Genomic DNA, 20,912 nt, shown 5'->3' on the forward strand with positions numbered 1-20,912 from the left:
TTTTTTTACGTTATATATGCCCTTTGAATAACTCATTAACGTATTGATTAGGTTTATAACAATATTTGTTTTTTTAACGAATGTTGAGTTAGTTGAACATCATTTGTATCAATAAAGCACAAGTTTAATTGAAAGGCACACTCTCCACGTTGTGTTGCTAGTGGGCTTCATGCGTGCCTTGCCACTAACCCACATATTAAGTTTAGCATATAGCATGTAGTTCCTATTGGGGTTAAATAGCTTATAACTATTCATTGATTAATGGTGAAGAATTGAGTGGTTATAGGCCTTTATGCAATTGAATCACATGGAGAGACAACATTTGAGCTACTTTAAATTTCTAAAATCAACAATGATAAGCTTGATTTGAAAAAAGAAAAAATTTAATGATATTCTCTTAGAAGAAAATCTAACCATTTATTTGAAATACATCTTTCAACTATGAGGTATTTGATCACTGGAAAAATCCAAGATTTAGTAATTATCAAGTATAAATAAATTGTACTCTTTGGTTCTTATGCAAGTTTATATGAGAGAACCTCTCTTATCCTGGTTGTATTTATTTATTTTTAGGGCTAATTACTTATATATACCATGTATATTTAAAAACCACTTAAATATACTCTAAACTTTCAAAACCTACTTATATTGTAAAAGAAAACGTTAGAACTATTTGAAACATCATTAAATTATTTCATAATCCATTTTTACCCTTGTTGTTTCTTCCTCTCCTCTCCTAGCTAAATGAATAGAGGTTTGTTGTTTGTAAAACCAACAAATCCTAAATGAGCTACATGACCCCACCTTGTTTCATCGACATATATTTTCTTTAGTGGACTTCTCAAACCCGACCTCTTATTCCACCATAGAGCCAGTCATTCCAAGTCACGATCTTTGATAGGTTCACAAATCGGCTAAGGGTGACTAATCTAAAATTTTGGGTTCTTCTCCAAGAATGTCATAGAGAGACCTAATGGTGTATGCCCATTTGGTATATTGCCTTCAAGACACGTGCTTAATGTTGCACTTTTGATAGATTGAATGAATCACTACAATTGAAACTCAAAATCCAAATAATCTAGCTCTCGAGTTTCACTTTCAAGATCTACTAACTAGGTTCCAACAAAGTTCGCAAGTAATTTATGGTATCATTTAACAACAATGTTCTTAAACGAGTGTAAACCATTATCATTATCCTCTTCAAATCTCTCACTTGAGTATCAATTCAAATAACAAAACAATTTTTTATAGCATTTCCCAAGTCAGTTCTATTTATAGATTGAGGGACAAAGATTGCCCATTCCATTTCCTTCTATTCCGTTGCTCCAATTCATTCAATTTATACTTTACTCCAAGGCCTCACTCACTTTTCGGTAAGTTACTTACCCATGTTCTTATATTTCTTATGTAAATAAGGAAATGACTATTTTAACCATGAAAATCCATTACCAAAAGGGGCGTTTTTGTCCCATTCAAGTAGGGGTGTCAATTGGAATGGATTTGGTCCAATCCGGTCCAATCCAATGTGAGTCCATTACAAATGGACCTGGTCCAATCCAATCCAATGAATATTTTGGACCATTTTGGACTGGTCCAAATAATGTCCAACCTGTTCAAGTTCCTATTAATTTAGGTTAGTTTCAACTCAAACCTGGTCCATTGACACCTATGTTCTTATCTTTTATCAATGGACCAAATATTGGCTCAATCCAACATAAAATTCATTATGGACGGACCGGGTCCAATCCGATATGTCATATTGTTCCGTCCATTCCATCCAAATTTAATATGTCTTATTGGTCCGTCCAATCTGTCCAAATGGATTTTGATTTGGACGTACTCCAACCCAAAATCGGTCCACTGACACCCCTACATTCAAGTATTGACAAATTTCCCCCTAGGTGGGAAAGTTATTTACCCATCTAGAAGATGGGTATCACCTAGGAAAATAAAATTTCCCTGGTCACCACATAAATTTGAAAAAAGAACATGTGATTCTTGGTCAATGGGAACCAAAGTCCCATTGACCAACATTCCACCCCTCTCAAAATCCAAAAAACGAACACCCCCAAGAGTATAATGGGTTGTATGTTGATGTATTCACTACTCTTGTTCATCAACCACGGAGTCATAGAAAGAGGGAAGAGAATAGAGGCAAAAATGATATTTTGAAAAACAAGAGAGAAGATAGAAGAAAAACAATAAAGAAATGACATACTTTGAAAATTTAATGAATAGCTAGGAATATTTTTGTCTTTTCCACTTTATTTGTTAGATTTAATCTTAGAAAGGTCAACAAGGTACATATAAGTTGTTTTTAAAAGTTGAGAGTATATATAAGTAATTTTCTAAATATACATGGTATATATAAGTAATTAACCCTTAATTTTAATAAGTTAACATGTGGTGGGTTTTATTAATTTTTAGATTGGCGTCTATTAATTTATTTTGTAGGTCGAGATACCTTTTATTATTGGACTTTCATTGGTATCAAGGCCGCATTAACTTTGTTGTGGAATACTTTGTCTAAACATCCACAAGTAAAAAGTTATCTAATAAAAAGAAATAGAAAGTATAGATAAATCGATCATTCCATCCTCTCTGCTCCTTGTGTGATTTGAAACAATTATTTTCTATTCCTCTCTTGGATGACAAGGAATTTAATGTACGCTTTTAGAGTGGAAAGAATGCCTATTGAAAAGAATGGTTGTATATTATTTTATGGGAATAAAGCTGATGGATTGTAATATCTTAGTATTAATAGAACAAGGATTTTTTTTTTCAATATACTGATTGTGCGAATCATGTGATTAATGATAGATTTATAGATTTATATGGCATATGAGACTGTGTCACACAAATATAGAGAAAATGAAAAGAATATGGTCTAGTGGATCGTTGCCTAATTTAAAATTTGATTTTGATTATTAATTATGAACTTAGCTTATAAAGTAAAATGTTAAGACATTATTTTGGTAAAGGACAAAAATCTGAAACATTATTAGAAATTGTACATTTAAATGTGTGTTAGGCCTTTAAATGGTAGAACACAGAGAAAAATTAAGTACTTTGTGATCTTTATAAATAACCATTATAGATTTGGATATATCTACTTAATTAGAAGGAAATCAAAAGTCTAAGAAACATTTAAGTAATATAATTTGGATGCTGAAAACTATTTATCTAAAAAAATTAAAATTTTAAGTAATGATAGAGGACTTTGCAAAATCAAATTGAGCCAATCTCAATTCTAAGCTTTACTTAGATCGAGTTAGGTCAGTAATTTCTAATCTGGCCTTGGGTTATTGTGGAGGACCTTGCAAACTAACCCAAAACCTATATCACCGTTGAAGTTCTCCTATAATTGCTTGCTGCTGGGATTCATTGAGTCAACATTTTCCTCTGTATATGTTCTTGTGGAGGTCTAAGATCTGAAATCCAGAGAATAGAAAAGATAAATATACATCCTGGCAGGTCATGGTTCAAACGGTTCAACAAAAGGAAGACGACAAAACTTTATTCTTACATTTATAGTTGCTTTTACAAATAAGGATTTGAAAAAAATCACAAAAGGAAGATGACAAAACTTTATTCTTACGTTTATAGTTGCTTTTCCATATCCAAGAACCATAGTTTTGTTAAGTACACCAAATACTAACAAGTGCTGGGCCAAACCCACTTCTGAACTGTGCAGCGGTCTGAAAGGTCAGAGAGTGGTGGGGTCATGTCAATTATGGGTCTGCCAACACTTCCTGTTCCTGAAATGCTTATTCATCGTAAGCAACTGCATCATGAGCATTGATTGACCAGCAAGTGTTTCAGTTGATCTGGTCCTTAATTGACTTGTTAACCGACTAGTTGACCATTAGGTTGACACTTTTTTTTGCAGGATCACTAGTTTGACACTTAGCACTAGATTGAACCAGACCCACTTTTATAAGTCAAACAAATCATAAAGTGAATTTATTATCTCTTCTTATTCTATTTCATTGGAATAAATGGTACATTTAATGGAAGAAATATTTACAACAAAAATATGTGCCCACTGCTCTGAAGGACTCAACTCTACCATTGAATCAAGAAGTTAATTAGAGTGAAGAAGACCTTAACCTCACCAAGTGTGAGGACAAATATTTCCCAACCCAAAGAATGGTGAAACTAATCAGGTGACCCAAAGCCAGGACCATGTTCTGTAACAAGATCAAAGGTTTCCAATGTTTTGACTTGAGGGGGTGGTGCTAACCCTTGCATCTTCATCATACAAAAGTACTTTGTGGGCACAATTGCCCCAGCTTGTAAGCAAAGCTCCACCACTGCTGGAGAATGCCCATAAAAATCTCGCCCCTTATCCAAGAGCACTGGAGGATCCTGAGGTCGCCGTCGCCACACAATCTTAGGAGGTACAAAATCATCCACTTTTGCTCTCTTCCAGAAATGGATCCCACGCCAACCTTCATGCTTGAACACTCCACAAAGCCGAGCCCTGTGCCCAGATGGCCCCACATGAACTTCTGAGCAGTACTTGCAAACCTTTGCTGGATAAACCAACAACAACTTCTGGACACCTGATCTCAGCCTCTCCCATGCCCCTAAAGTTTCTTTTGCAACAAACCTCATCTCATCTTGTGATAAAGGCATGGCATTAAAGACTTCATGTTTACTGGTGTCAGGTGTCCAGATAATTGAGTCTAAATTTTCATCATTAATATGAGCTCCAGCTTGACAGCACAGCTCCACGACTGCAGGAATGCGATCAAAATCAAATCTTTGCTCATGTTTTATGACATCTTGGAACATGTGTTTTAGGTGGAAAGCATCAACAGGGACAAGGATATCATTCAAGCTACCATTAATCCATTCATGAAGCTGGTTCTTGGCACGTCTCTTGTAACCATGACAAGTCTGAATCATGTGCCCTCTCTCCCCAATAAATACTTCTGGACAGAACCTACAGAGATGTTTTAGGAACCACATAAGAACAGGGAGTGGACAGTAGAAAATTATGTATATATCATTCATTCCTTTGTTCAATTAAACTATGGTCTACCAAGAAAAAAATTAAATATTTGAAAAATAAAACAGAAACCTGCCATTTCAAGAGAAGGCAACCTCCCCTAAAATAAGGATTAAAGCTTGCAATTTTGTAAACTGCTCTAGGTGACTTAAAGTTTTCCAGTGGCTTAAGATAAAGTCTTTATGGTAGTACAAGGAATGGACATCAAAGAACTTCATGTATTTCTCCATTGTCCAGTTTTACATCTATTTTGCATCTTTAACAAAGCTCTCAGATTGTACTACTCAAACAGTGGGACTTGGCAATACCAAAGCCACCTAGTAGAAACATGATATGTCCAGAGGCAAACAAATGTTAACAATTTGGCCTATTCTATGCAACATTTTGTCAGTAATGAATTGGTGTTAGATGACGCAGACTTCTATAATTCTTAAATTGTACAAAGCCTCAATCTACTATGCTCATTAGTCATTCCGCATAGAGGAACTTCTATTTCTCATTTGTTTTGTTTTCACAAACATTTTAATACGTTTCCCCTCATTTTCCAAATCTTCATAAAGCTCAACTGCTTTTGTCAAGTGCTGGATCTAGTCTTAAATCAGATTTGGGAATTGGGACTGCAAAATATGTTCCAAGTTTTGCATGATTTGTTTGCAACTTGTTTTACATCTAAATAAAATGTCCTATAAACAAAAATCGCTAGACAAATTATCAAAAAAATGATTATCATTACACTTATTAATTGAAATATGGGAATAGTTTAGTTTCCCAAATACTTGCAAAACTATCAATCAGTTCAAGTAGATTCAGGATTTTGCACCTAGAGCAAGTATAGGTTACACTAGGCCAGGTAAAGTCATGTTTCTGGTTGAAGAGTTATTGTGAATAATGCTTACCAATAAGGACTTGAATGACATTGCAAATGAGTAATAGTAAATAGTACTGCTGGGCTTACTTGCATGCCTTGACAGGAATGGCTTTGAGAAGCATGGAAAGACCTTCTATAAGACGTGCTCTGGTCCTAATGACTTCATATGCAACAGGTACCATTCCGCGGACTGGATAGTTCTTAGCTCTACTTTTTATTCTTTCAAGAATCATTGGCCTTAGCTTATCCCAGTCGACCTTGGAACTGTAGCTTCGTGAACTGGTGAGGTGATAATTATAGTCTTCCAATAAATGATGCCAAATTTTGGACCTCCAAGCCATGTGAACTGTAGCAACAGCTGAGATGAATAGAATATCCAAGAATAAATTTCTAACTTTGGCAATAGTTCCACCTTATAATACAACTGAAACAAAGAAGGAAAAAATGAAAATTGTCAAAAAAAGCAATATATTTTATAGCTGGTGTACAACAAAACAACAAAATAGCAACATATCTAATAGCTGGTTTATAATAGAAGAGAAAATACCAATTAAAATATGATCTAATCCCACTTCATAACTTCTGTATAAGTGCACAAGAACAACAGATAGATCAAATAACCCTAGATAATTAAACATGATTAGGAATAACAAATTCCTCAATCCTCATAAAGATAGCTATAAATGAGAAAGTAGGCAAATTAATAGAGAAATCATCACACAAATAGAGCCCTTGTATGTGGATATCTGTCATATAGAGACACTTAGTTTTTTATAAGAATTGAAGTTGAGATTGCGATAAAAAAACACAAGAGAACAACTTGAAATTGAACTAAGAGCCCTCCTCAAGAGTTTTTTTTTTTCCTGCTAAAAAAGTTTCAGTGAAGAAAAGCAATTGCGAGAGAGGAGAAATGAGAGACTCAAGAGCAGAGATGAGAAGTGAACCTTCATGTTGTACGATGCACATGGTCCACAAATAGGGTTACTCCACTCCCACCATCTGCAAAGCTTATTTGTTTCCTATGGTCGTTACTTAATTTGTTAAAAACTTCCATGGCCATGCTTTGGTTCCAGAGAAATGGTGCTTGAAAACTTTTTTTTTGATAAATGAGAGTAGTTGTATTAATTCAAATAGCAAAAATACAAGGGTAAAATATAAAAACCTCCCCTATAGTTTCATTTTAACAAATACCTCCCCTGATCCTTTAAGAAACTCAACAAAAACCTCCCTTCTGTCACTGTCCCAGACGGAAAACGTTAGTTTGATGCACCAGTTTTTTCCAAATACCCATTCTACCCTTTTATAAATTATTTTACATACAAAATTACTGAAATAATTGCATTTTAACTCAAAAAAAAAGACATATTTCAGTAATTTTGAATGTAAAATTATTGAAATGATTGTTAAAAGAGGTTTTTGTTGAGTTAAAATGGGGTTATTTCAGTAATTTTGTATGTAAAATAATTTATAAAAGGGTAAAATGGGTATTTGGAAAACACTGATGCATCAATCTAATGTTTTCCATCTGGGACAATGACGGAAGGGAGGTTTTTGTTGAGTTTCTCAAAAGTTCAGGGGAGGTATTTGTTAAAACGAAATTATAGGGGAGGTTTTTATGATTGTCAAAAACTTTAGGGGAGGTTTTTGTATTTTACCCAAAATACAATCAGCCTAGGAGAAGGCACGAGATATTACCCCCCCAGGACTGAACCATATACACCAAAACTGCCCAAGCCTGAGACCCAATTACAAAGTAGCCCAAAACAGATCTCCCCTTGACACCCCTTGCTTGGCTAGAGAATCAGCCATTGCATTTGCTGATCTTCTGACCCACTGAACCCTGACGGTCATATTCCTTGTCATCCATTTAACTTTCTTTAACAGATCCCTGTAGCCCTAACAAGCTGTTTCTGGGCTAATCAGCCAGCCTACTACTACCTTGGAATCCCCTTCTACTAACAGATTGTTCACTCCAATTTGACTAGCCATCTGTATACCTTGTACCACTGCTAGTAGCTCTGCCCTTACTGAATCACCTTCACCCACTGGTCCTGAAAATAGAGACAACATATTGCTGTCTCTTCTCTCAGAATCCCACTGATTCCGGATGGCCCTGGGTTACCTTGGCAGCTTCCATCAAAATTCAATTTTACCACACCATCCAGTGGGGGATTCCATTCAACTTGTGATTTGATCTTGGTGGAGACTGTAGCAACCACTGCAGCTCAATTTCTCCTTAAGTCATCAAATGAGTTATCTGCCAACAAGTGTGAAGATTTTAACCATGAGACGGTCCTTGTCAATATGGCACTTGAAACCATTCTTCCATGGAACACATCTTCCTTCCCATCTTTACTATTGACAGCTCTTCCACTTCACTGTTGCACCATCATTAAAGAAGTCCAATTAAAGTGAATCATGTCATAAAATCAATATTGAGATCAATAGGGTTTTCAGTTATGTCACCTACCTCAACTCCTGGTTCAACCACCCTGTTTCTTACTTCAACTTGCTTTTTAACACTTGTCACCTCTTTACTCCCCTCTTCAAAATTAAAGTTTTCCGTGGTAGTGCTCCCAACCACCCGTGCAAAGGTTCTGCCATGCATCAGAGGGGTTTCTTGTGTTTTAAGCCTTTGACTTTCCATATGTCCCAAGTCTTTTTGGCTCCCCAGAAGCTGTTGACCCATTTTAGTATAACTTCTAGTCTTTTTTGAATCCTCTAATATGCTTCTTCCACGTACAACTCTTCTTCCTCAAACTCCTCACCTCCCTCCATTCTAGCTTCCTTCCACAAGCCTGCTTCAATGGAGGAAGCCAACCAGACTGAAACGAAAATACCCTCCACTCTTATTTCCACCTTCCTTGGTATATCTTCAGGCCTCACTCTGCTCAGGAGAATAGTTGCAGAATGGAGGTCTCCCTAGTAAGCACCATCCAGTCTCCCTCCACACATAAGTGCAATGACATTTGCTACGTCTTGCTTCCAAATATGGAAAGGCAATCCGATTATCCATACCAGAACCCCATCTTCAATAGAGAAGTTTTTGGCATTAGAGAGAGGATTCCATCTGAAGATTGTAATAGTTCCTAGATCAGTCTGAAAATTAACTACTGAGAAGTCTACTCTGTTCTCCCCAAAATCAACTAGAGCTTTACATTCATCAAAGAGAGTTACAATAAACTCACTCTCCAGCTTCAGATTCAAGATCAAGTAATCTGCAACTCTCCTCCAGTCAACAGATTGCAACCCTACATCTATTATGAACTTACTAATCCATTTTTCCTTCTTTGAATGTTCCATCACCAGCACTGTCCATTGGCTTTTGCTACAATCACTGACTCTTGCTCCATGTTTCCAGACATACTGGACCTCTGATACACCCCTTCTTCCCTCCCTGGACTCCCCTTTGTTACTTTTACTCCATGGAGGAAAAATTCCTCAAGCACACTACTCACTTCCCTCCATCCTTGACACTGTCTTCCTGCTGGGAAACAAACCAGCTGTTTCTTTCCTCCCTAAAAAACTCAGCCAGAGCTATGTAGCAGCCCGTTGTATTCTTTCTGCTTTCAACTATATATTTCTTACCTTCATCAGCTGCAATCTCTTGCCCGTTGTTTTGCTTACCACTCAATCTTGCCTCTTCCACAAACTTCTGCAGCCATTCCACTACTTCTATCCCAGTCAACAGAACCATAACCCTCCTTGCTTCCCTTATTTTCAAACCCAGCTTTCCCCTACCTTTCTCTTCCTCAAACAGGAAGTACTTAGCTTGAACTTTCAGATTTCTTCTCCATCAACCTGCCTCCACAATGCTTCCTTCCATTTCTTCCTCCATTGTCATCTTACTGTTACCACTGCTCAACGTTTCACCTTCCTCCCTCTTCTTATTTGGACACCACATTTCTGCAGGAATTTTCAGGATTGGGAGGTAGAGAATGCTACCAGCATCTTATGCTCGCCCCAAGATACTCAGCTAAACATAGAAAAGGAAGACGGTAGGGTGTGGAAGTGGGAGTCTGGCGGCTGTTTTTTTCTGTTAGATCCTTTGTAAGCACCTCATGGAGAAAATGAGTATCACATTCCCGTCCAAAATTGTGTGGAGACCCTAGCTCCATCAAAAGTTTGCTTTCTGGTAGACAGAAGAACCAAGGGCAGTCTAATTAGGAGGAGAATAAATATTTAGGATTTGCCCTGTGTCTTGCGCATTAGGAAGAAGACATGATCGACCACCCCTTCATACACTGCCAGGTTGCATTTCATGATTTGAACTTCGAATAGGAATGCAGAAACGAAGAAGTAAGGGCGGCGCCCCTGTTTTTCCGAGAAGAAACTGAAAAGGAAAAAGGGAAGAAAAAGGGGGCAGAGTTCTATAGCAGATAAGAACTCTGGATCCCATGCAGTTGCAGTTGCAGCCCAAAATAAAGAAAAAAAAGTTTTACATACCTGTCCCTCTGGATCCTCTATTTCTAGTCTCAGTCGCTCTTCCACTTCTCCCCCTCGTTCCCCACCTCGCTTGGAGCTCCTGCCGAGCACCTTACACCTATTGATATAGAAAGGTTGAGCTCAACTTGATTACACTAATATGAGTATATAGAAAAAGAATACGAGATGTCGGCCAAGAAAATAAAGAATCTATTTGAATATCTGGATCAATGGGCTTGATCGCCTGATTGATTTCACCATTTCTTTCTTCTCCACCTCTCTCTCAACAGCCTACGCTCTTCTTGCTTGAATCCTGAAACCCTTTTTGTTCTCCCAATTTGTGAGAACCGGATTGGACATTGAACCGATAATACTCGCCGTTCCGGGTTGACGGTCAGGTCGGGTTTAATATTATGGGCCATTGGGCTTCTCTGGTTGGGTGGTCCTTGGCTCTCCTTCCAGAGAGCAAAAGAAGAGTGAAGATGTGAAGGCTTTCGGTTTCGGAACTCGGTATGCTTAAACCCCACCGGGTCAATCAAGTAATTTTATTTGAAACCCTAGAATTTGGAGGGAGGCTTCAGAGAGTCTGTGTCACACACTGTAAAGCCGTTGATTTTGTAAAGCTTTTAGAGAAGCATTTCCCATCGCAATTCATTTCAACTCTCTCTCTCTCTCTCTGGATGGATTGATTTGGGACCTTTTGTTCGTAGTGCTCCGCGTGATGCAGATAGCAAGAGGAGTCACGTAACCGTCTAAATGTTGTGCTTCTCGATTTAAGGACTCGAGAAGGGGTGAGCTTTTTCATTTTGTTGATGCCTTGATCTTCAATGTATCGAAATCTTTATGTCGTGTAATTTCTGAATCCAAGTCAAACAAGTTACTCTCCCCACACTTATTAGTAAAACATCTGCTTTCGTGACCAAATCATTTAAAAAAACAGGAAGAAATGCATTCCGCAAAAAGAAAAATGACATCTTGAAGAGCTTATGAGATTACACATTAATTGTCTGATTGATTTGGAACCTAAAAAACTTAGATTTTGTAAATCATTTGACAAAATGCCAGAATGAACCGTTAAAATGCATCAGTCTAACTTGTTATTCTTGATGTCAGACATGCTGAAAGCCTTCCATTTATTTTTTTAGCAAAAATAATATTCATTAAAATAAAAGAAAGTTCAATAACACAATATGAAAATGGACAAAAAAAACTTGAGAAGCTTTTGTAGTTTGGGCGCTGGAATTTGCCAATGCAGGTTAATGGTCTCTTTGATCCATCTTTCTGGAGTATTCCTTAGAAAAGGGTAATGATTATGTGGAGATGCATTTGAGCAACAATGATTTGAATTATCTGGGAAGACAGGATTCAGACTCGAACTTTGTAATTGTATATATACTGTTCTTTTAATTATTTCAACTAATTACTCATAAAAAAAATTAAAAAAAAAAAAAGCAACTATGGAATCAGTTAAGTGTTTTGGGCACAAGAAATAGTGATGTTGCAGTGACAAACTTCAAGAAAGTACAGGCCTCATAAACATCAATTGTCGCCCCCTTTGACTCTTGATATGTAGATTTTCTGGTACAATGCCTACAAGTGAATCCTACTTCCTGGTTATCAGCCATTTGCAAAGGTGAAAATTAAGTTTGCAGTGGTCTAAGTATTGCAAAGCTCTTTGTTGCTTTCTACCAGAATAAGCTGATGAATAGGTAAAGAAAGAGATCAAAGATGTCATCTATGAATATCCAAATACGGAATAAGCATGTCAGTTATAATTTATATGAGATTACATTGTATTTGTTAGAAAAATATCATGCTTATTTTCTCAAATTTTTATGTGGATAGTTATGATTGGTTCATAAAGTCCTACCCAATAGATCTGAGTAATAAAGAGGTTAGTTATAGAACTGGTACCCTACACTCTATAAGGTCTGTGTTGGTGTATTTTCTTTTTGACTCAATATCAGATCTACCCAATCTAGCCCAAAACTCGGCTATTAGCAGCTCTATAAACTTGCATCAAAATGCAGAAAGGGGCATAATTACTTATTAAAGTGTTTATTTCTCTTCCACCTGCCTTGTTGTCTCTTTTTTTTTTTTTTTGATCAATAACACCAGCTTCATTAAATTAAAAGAAAAGAGGGAATATGGATACAAAAGGGGAGATAAAAAATCTTAGCTCCCCAAAAACAGAAAACAAAGGGAACTTTTGTCTGGGTCACAATAAGTGTTCCAACTAGCTTAACCAACTTGCTGCCAAAAGAAATCACATTTTGTCTGGGTCACAATAAACATCTCAAAGATAGAAGTATGGTCCAACAGATACTCAATCTCTAGGTAGGTTCACAGAGTTGCATGACATGTTTATTTATTTATTTCTCTGAGTCACAATAACCACTGATTCAGTGAGGTATTTGACACCTAAGAACCAAGCCAACTTTTTGCCTGCTTTTGAATCAATGTTAGACCAAATGACTTTGTACTGTATACAACCATCTATCATTCCTTAGGCTGACTCTCTTTCTCCCTCTCAGAAAACTCTATAATGATACAATCTACATCAATGGAGAATTCAGTACTACTACTAACATTCCTCAACTAAAACTTTCCTTTCTGACCACCTGCTACCAACACACAACCATCACTAGGAACAGCAACTTGTTGATGGATACATTAAGAGTTCTTTTAATATTTGGAGAAGCAGTAACTATTTGTATATGAGTTCCTGCACCAGTAATTTAGTTTTTGGTCAATTTGAGTTTATTGTTCGTAATTTTTAACCTTTATTAGATATAAAAAAGACCAGATTACATAATAACATGCCAAGCATCCCTCTTTTTTAGGCCTTGTATCTGCCATCTAACCATTCCTTTTAACTGTTTACATTACATACTCCAATAATTGTCCCAAAATATCCATCCCTATATACTCCTTGATCAGCCATGGAATTGCTGATCAATGAACCAAGAGAAGTTGGCATCAGCTGCTCTGGTATTTCTGCAATCCTTGACTGTTGTTCTTTAACCAGTGCACAACCACTCTAGAAACATTTGTCTTCACTACCTAATCCCGGCAGTACCCAAGATGACAACAACCATGCACTGAGGCAGGTATAAGCAAGCAAAGACTTGCAATTTCCTGTTACTTTCCTTTTTCCTTCATTACACAGTCCAAAGGTTAAAGCACTGGCTACAGTTTTGCATGGACTCAGACACAAGAATCAGAATCTGAAACATGTCTAGGTCCAACTCAGCAAGTCCAAAAAAGTGGGATTTATGAACATGCCTCAGATAAATAATTAAATAATTAAATTACAATTTAAAAAGTGGGATCTACTAGTTGTTGCTGATGTTGTGTATGTGTGTTGTGAGAGTTGCTAATTTTTATGTATCAAACATCCAAAGTGCCCTTGAAGAAGTAAATAAAAGAAAAGCATTGCAATCAAATATGAATCAGAATTTCTAAATGTCAAATGGAATACTTTAGGCTCAGTTTGGAAGGAGTACAAATACAAATATGTAGAATGAAAAACCTTGTATTTTGTATTATTCCGTTTTATATTTGTGGATGGGACAAATTCCTGACCCTTTAGACCTTGATGTGGATGGGAGATCTGGTGTGTCAAGGGAAGAGATAGAGAGTGCTAGGGAAGATGGGGAACTTCCATCTGTTGCTCAGGTTTCAACTCCCATAAATGATGCTAATCTCCTTGATTCTAAACCCCTCCCAGCAAAACCATCTGATCTTGAACATTCTAGAGACCTGGCTTTAATTTCAAAGAGCTCAGTTGCTCCTATCAACAAGTTAAAATCTCAAGGTTTCAAGAAACATGATGAAGATTCAGATATTTTACTGGATACTGAGAGTGATATGGAAGAAGTTGCATTAACTCAGCTAGAGAAAGAAAATGCAACAAGTATTGGATGCTCTAAGATGATTGACAAGTCATGGGAGGACTATGGGTCCATGGAGTTTTGCTTGGTTCTGAGTAGAAAAATGGATAAGAGTCAGTGAAATGTGAAGTTGGAAGCGAAGGTAGCTAATTTTCACTTTGTTTTTTCCTCGTTCTTTTGTTGATTTTGCTACTTGGCCATTGGCTTTAACTTCTACATGACAGGTAAGATCAGCATAGAATATCCTCTCAGGCCTCCGGTTTTCACGGTCAAGTTGTATACCATCATTTGAGGAGAAAGTCATGAGAGGAATGCTTCTGAATGGTACAATGAATCCGTGCCATAGAAGCAGAAGTAAGATAGAAAAGTTCTGAATTTTTTTATCACTATAATCATTCACGGTAACAAATCAATCCGTGATTTAAATCAAGTTTTTATTCATGAAAATGATCTTTTTTATCATAAAGGATCAGCTCTTCCATCTAACCATGGTAATAGTTTTATCTAAATTGTCATTTGGATATACAAATATTGTTTCAGCATCCCACTCTATCAGGGATTCAAGTCTTCTTGGTAATGAATTGGAATTGTTACCACTAGTCAGTAACTCAGTATTGACTTTTGTGGCTTCTATTGTCCTCTTAGAGCCTTTAACTTGTAACAGAGATTATTGTTCATTGATGTGACAAACCATGGGCATGTTATTTTCACTTTTCTGCAGTGCACTTAACTAGATATGTTTATTATGAGAAAACACTCGATGACTGTAGTGATTGCAAGTAGCATTTTCTGTTTAGATCATGTTAGTAGAGTCTTTCTTTTGTTAGGCCAATTGAAGGAGAATTACAACTTCCATTAAACACCACTTTCTTATTCTATTGCCCTTGTTAGTTGCTAGTCATGCATCTCAATGTTTTCAGTAATCTTGTCCTGATAGAATAAAATTCTTCTGATATTTTCAAGGAGGATCAAAATCATTAGGCTCATTTGGTAGAATAACAACAGAAGTACTTTGTACTTGTAGCAGAACTTGAATGCCAATTTCTGTTTCTAGATTTTGCAATGAAAAGGTTTCAGTTGTTGATGTAATATATTCATGCAATAATTGGGTCGTGGATCTGTGGAAATTTGAATTTCCATGGGAATTACCTGATTTAAATTTCACGTGGTTCAAGCTTATTTGCATAATTACAACAACAAAGCAATAAGGAAAATAATTCGATAATTTATACTTAAAAAAATAACAGCAAAGCAATAAGGAAAATAACAGCAACAATTTATACTTAAAAAAATGTATAAATTCCATAATAATTCGAACACACAAATACCAATAAGGAAAATAATGAAAGGACAAAAATTGTTCAAATACCTTAATCGGTGCTGCTTTCTTTTAATGCTTACAGGGATGATATTGGTGGTCAACCTAAAAGGGGAAAAAACAGAGTAAGAAGAAGAAGAAGAAGAAGGCGATAAGAGAGAGAGAGAGAGAGTCGATTAGTTTTACCTTGTAGAGACTTCAACAGATCGAGATACCTCAGCAGAGAGAAAGAGAGAGGGACGAGGGTTTACCTTGTACAGAGAGAGATAGCCAGACAGGGTTTAAGAGAGATAAAGAGAGGGACGAGGGTTCAGTGAGTTCAAGTCCAGAGGCCTCGAGCTCGAACGAAAAAAAAAATTCTGCGAAGAATGAGTCCTGCGGCAAGAAATGAATATCCAAACACCTGCATCTCATTTATTTTTGCCCATTCTTTTCCACAATCGGCAAGAATTAAAACAATGATGCCACTTGCTTGGTTCAATATGCCACTAGCTTGGTTCAATTCTCATTTTTATACAAGATGATAAAAAATGAGTAAAAATGGGAAGAATAAGAAAACATTGCTACGAACTAAATGCTTCTTTTCCAATAAATGATTTTTTTTTACGACAAGAATTAGAATGAGAGTAAAATTTGTAACTCCTTTTATTACAAATTTTATTTTCATTCATTTTTTATTAATCAAAATAATAATATAAGGGTTAGAGGTGAAAACATGTCGTGTAGGTCCATGTAAAGTGCGGGTTAGGCCATGTCACCCTCCCCTAGAATAACTTGGGGGTTGGCTCAGCACATTCCATAACCTAAGTCCATGTGGGCCCGTACTGTGTCGCTGGTCGAGCTAGCCTGTGGGGCAAGCCTTGAAAATGAGACTCATCGAATATCTCATGATCATGTCATGGCCCACACGATCATGTTGGGCTTGTCATCCCACATGCCATTGTGCCAAGTCGTGGGTGGCATAACCCAATTTACACCTCTAATAAGGGTGTCAATGGACCGGTTTTGGATTGGATCCCATGTAATTCAAAATTAATTTAAACAGATTTGATGAACTAACAAGAATATTGGATTGGACCAATTCGGTCCAAAATATTTATTAGATTGGATTGGACCATCTGATCCATCCGTAATAAAAATTTACATTGGATTGGGTTGGATTAAGCCAATATATGGTCCATTGATATAAGATAAGAATATATGTGTTAATGGACCGGTTTCGGTTGAAACCAATCTAAATCAAAACGAAATTGAATAGATTAGACAGTCTAGACATTGAATTGGGCTGATCCATAATGGTCCAAAATATTCATTGGATTAGATTAGACTTTGTCCATTTACAATGTACTCAATTTGGTAATTTTGAGGTTTTAGGGGGTATTTTTGTAATATTGAGAAAATAAGTCAAATCGGGTCAAACCGGATCTTTTGGTTCAATGGTGGAGATTTTTGGGCCAAACGATGGAGGGTTGAGATGGGTTTGACCACGGAATGGGGTTGTGTATGTATGAGCTAGTGAGATGGCTGAAATGGAATATTTTTTAGATTTAAGGGTAAATGAGGGTATTCTTGGCTTAAATTTCACAGGGTGAGGTTTTTGGACATTCTGAGTTGATTGGTGGGTTCAGAGTGGCCCAACTGGGTTCGAATTGGTCAAATCTGAACAGGGTTCGATTTGATCAATTTGAAGGTTCGAAATAGAATATTTGTGTGATCAAGAGGCAAGCAATGTTTATTTTGGATGAAATTTCACAGGGCAAGATTTTTGGGTAGTTTGAGGTGATTGGTAAGGTTACATTGAGCCAAATGGATCCGAATCGGTCAGATTTGTCATCCAGTCAATCTAGGACCTTGAAATGGAATCTTAGTGTGATTGAAGGGCAAACATTGGTAGTTTGAGTTGAAATTTCACAGGTGGGTATTTGGAGGTGTTCAGGATCTGATGATGTGGTTTGATATGCCTTTGGAGGGCTAAGATCATCGGAATTTGGGTTAACATGATGCTAGAATAGAATTTTTATTTGATGGGTGGGTAAACAAGGGAATCTAGGGCTAAAACTTTTTGGACAGGTGTTTTAATGTGTCTAGAGTTTAATGACGTGGTTTGATCGGTTCGAATGTGTCCAAAACAAAGGAGTTTGGGTTCTAGGTGTTTAGGCTAATAAAAGGGGTTGAAATGGAATCTTTCCTTGATGGATGGGTGAACGGAGGAATTTTGAGTTCAAATTTCTTGGGTAGGTGTCTTGGGAGCTTCTGGGTCTAATGGTTAAGGTGTAAATGGGGGTCGATCAGGACCATCAGATAGTTATCAGGTAGTTTTAATGGTATATCTGAAGGCTTTCGGGGTGAAATTTGGGTTTTTTGGGTGTTTTAGAAGGATCAGAAAGGTTTGATTGGATGTTTAAGGTAAACTGAAGGTTTAAGCAGCGAACCAAGCAAAAATTGAGTGCTGACAGGTTCCCCTTTTTGTTGTGAGGTAGGAAACTATGAAACAACAAAGACCATAAAAAATGCACAAAGATTTTTTCGAAGGGCAAAATTGGAAGAGTTCCTGCATAGCATCATTTCATCATGTTCAAGCCATTTTATTTTTGGCAAAGTGACCCTTCCTAAGTATGAAGAACTTTTGAAATCAGGGTACATTTGTCATAAAGAAAAACAATAAAAACAAGTAGAAAACAATGATAAAAGCATCTCAATGTATGGAATCTATTTAATTTTGGCAGTAGTTGACTTTTTAAGTATTAGATAATCTTGTAGAGTGGGGTCACCTATTTACTGTGAGATAAGAGAGCATAAGATTGAAAACTATAATGTGTCATGTAGCGATGAAAACAACGATAAAGCCTTAATTAAAATTGTGATGTGCTAGTGTAGCAGAAAATACCAAAGTGCTATAAAGCAAAGAAATTAGTGGTTTATGATGTGCTAAGGTGACGAAAAGAAAACTATGTGCTATGCAGCAAGGAAATCAATGATTTATTATGTGCTAGATGGCAGAAAATTCATGTGCTATGTAGTGGAAAACTCGATTTATGATGTGATAAAATGGCGGAAAACGATGACTCATGATGTGTTGGAGGCGAAAAAGCTTATTTGCTATAAAGCGGAAAATCAATGGTTTATGATGTACCAAAGTGGCGGAAAATCAGTGGTTTATGATGTACCAAAGTGGCGGAAAACCATGATTCATGATGTGTTGGAGGCAAAAAATCTCTTGTGCTATAAAACGGAAATCAGTGGTTTTTGATGTGCCAAAGTGGTGGAAAATTTTGATTCATGGCGTGCCAGATGGCGGGAAACTTTTGTGCTATGCAATATGAATTCTCATGTGTTGTAAAGCGGAAAAGCAAGTGCCATAGTGTGAAGAAACATTTGCTATGTAGCGGAAAATTTTGATTTAAAATGTGCTAAAAGGTAGAAATTCCATATGTTATTTAGTAGGAAAACTCATGTGATATAAAGCAGGAAAACATGTGCCACAGTGCGGAGAAACATGTGCTATGAAGTGAAAATTTTAGATTTAAAATGTGTCAAAAGGCAAAGATTCCATGTGCTATTTAGTGGAAAAACCATGTGTTATTCAACGAAAAAGTCCATGTACTATACAGCAAAAAAGCATGTGCCATAGTGCGGAGAAACATGTGTTATGAAGCAGATAATTTTGATTTGAAATGTGCCAAAAGGCAAAAATTCCATGTGCTATTTAACGGGAAAACCATGTGCTATTCAAAGGATGCTATGCAGTGGAAGTCATTATGTGCGAGAGAGACGGATATTCTTGTGCTATGTAGTGGGAAACTCGGATTTCTAATGTGCCAAAGAGCGAAATATCCATGTGATGTGCAGTTGAAAAACTCATGTGCTATAAAGCGGGAAAACATGTGCTATAGAGTAGAAAAACATGTGCTAAAAAGTGAAAAAAAATTGATTTCTGATGTACGGAAGGGCGGAAAATCCATGTGTTGTGCAGCGAACAACTTATGTGGTATAAAGTGGAAAAAACATATGCTAAAAATCAGAAAATTTCATGTGCATTGGCAAAAAATTATGTGCTATAAAGTGGAGAAACATGTGCTAAAAAACAAAAAGTTTCATGTGCAATGGTAGAAAAATAATTGATTTACTCTATGTTAAAGGTAGAAAATTCTTATACAATGGTAGAAATATTTTTGTGCAATAGCGAAAAATTTATTGTGCAAATTGATGAAAATGATGACCAGACAAAATTTGAGAATGCCAATAACATGTCAGATGCAAAATGCAATAAGAATTCAAGAAGTATTATCTCAACAAATTCGATTAAACTTAATTGTCATTTCTCACTTGATCATTCTTCTTGTTGAGAATCATTTATCTTCACATTTTTACCATACTTTGCATTTTTCTTTTTATTACTTGTATTTTGTTATTATTTTTTATTTTTATTTTTGCTTTTCTTGGTGTACAATGAACAATTGAGTTCCTTTTTAAAAGACTTTTGCAGTAGTGCAGCCTGAACTTCATTGAGACATATATGTGCTCGACTTGGATGTCCAAAGCCATAGGTTGCCCTCATTTTATCTCTCTTCTTTTCTTTTTCTTCATTTTTTTTTTTTATTCTTTCTTTGTAACTTTCAGGGTAGAAAGATAATGCAACTCATATATAAAGGATGATGGAATTTTTATCTTCTTTTTATTGTTCATTTTTTTATGAACCTATGAGACTGAAATAAGAGATGATGGAACAACTATGTCTAAAGGGACCTATGTCACGCTTTAGTAGGAGATAAAAGTATTTTGCCCATTTTCAAAAGAGCTGATCGAAACCTTAACAATTATAAAGGTATGTGCATCGAAAATGCGAATGAGACAATCATATGTTCGCTTTGGGAAACACCCGAGTTTTATGGGAAACTACCCCAGTTCTTGGATATTAGGAGGATTTGTAATGAAAAATGCTTAATTGAAGAAGGTTTAGAACAAAATGCTTCATCGCCAACCAACCAAGTTTATCCTGTACTAAATTTCCAATTTTTAAAGGATCGATGAGGACTTAGTGAATGGGATGAAATGTAGTCTAGGACAGGGGATCTGAAATGAAGGGGTGAAAGGCTGAAAAACTTATTTATAATGGGAAATTAGATGCTTAACCTTTATGCAGGGCTGATATTTTTCTTCATCAATACTGATCATGGAGGACTTTACATGTTAGAGAATTGATAAACAAATACTTGAGCCAACTGATTCTAAAATGATTGAAACATATATTTGCCCTAGTTTTTTAACCCTTTGCAAATATTTCTCTATCAATCTCTTTCATTTTTCATTTGCCCCAGATTTCCTATTTTGATTTTCTTTGACTTCCATTTTTCTGAGTTTTCCAAATTTTCAAACTTCCTTTACTATTCCTCC

The 20,912-nt window shown here is 36.3% G+C and overlaps 1 protein-coding gene across 10 annotated transcripts; it reads right to left on the reverse strand.

The window, feature by feature from the left end:
• Positions 1-3,953: 3,953 nt before the first annotated feature.
• On the reverse strand, positions 3,954-11,752 carry APO4 (APO RNA-binding protein (DUF794)). Of its 10 annotated transcripts, none has more exons than XM_088977449.1 (5): positions 10,329-11,752; positions 8,353-10,215; positions 6,827-8,260; positions 5,970-6,240; positions 3,954-4,948 (listed from the first exon to the last, which is right to left on the reverse strand). In XM_088977449.1, the coding sequence occupies exons 3-5, from the start codon at positions 6,846-6,848 to the stop codon at positions 4,159-4,161; spliced, it is 1,083 nt and encodes a 360-aa protein (XP_088833575.1). In that variant the 5' UTR covers positions 6,849-8,260; positions 8,353-10,215; positions 10,329-11,752; the 3' UTR covers positions 3,954-4,158. The 10 variants fall into 10 exon arrangements, with proteins under 10 accessions (XP_088833575.1, XP_088833581.1, XP_088833584.1 ...); XM_088977455.1 differs by having other exon boundaries at positions 3,954-4,739; positions 4,848-4,948; positions 6,827-10,215; XM_088977458.1 differs by lacking the exons at positions 6,827-8,260; positions 8,353-10,215 and having other exon boundaries at positions 3,954-4,739; positions 4,848-4,948.
• Between the last annotated feature and the right edge of the window lie 9,160 nt (positions 11,753-20,912).

The sequence above is a fragment of the Nelumbo lutea genome, chromosome 3 (genome assembly GCF_056320005.1).
Source record: "Nelumbo lutea isolate HS-2025 chromosome 3, American lotus-T2T, whole genome shotgun sequence".
In the NCBI taxonomy this organism is placed as follows: Eukaryota; Viridiplantae; Streptophyta; class Magnoliopsida; order Proteales; family Nelumbonaceae; genus Nelumbo; species Nelumbo lutea.

Coding starts and splice junctions, on each gene's coding strand:
- APO4 (XM_088977449.1), bottom strand. CDS start 6,848: ATGTGCATCGTACAACATGAAG. Junction 6,241..6,826: donor GTGCATCGTACAACATGAAG/GTTCACTTCTCA, acceptor TATTCATCTCAG/CTGTTGCTACAGTTCACATG. Junction 4,949..5,969: donor ATTCCTGTCAAGGCATGCAA/GTAAGCCCAGCA, acceptor ACATCTCTGTAG/GTTCTGTCCAGAAGTATTTA.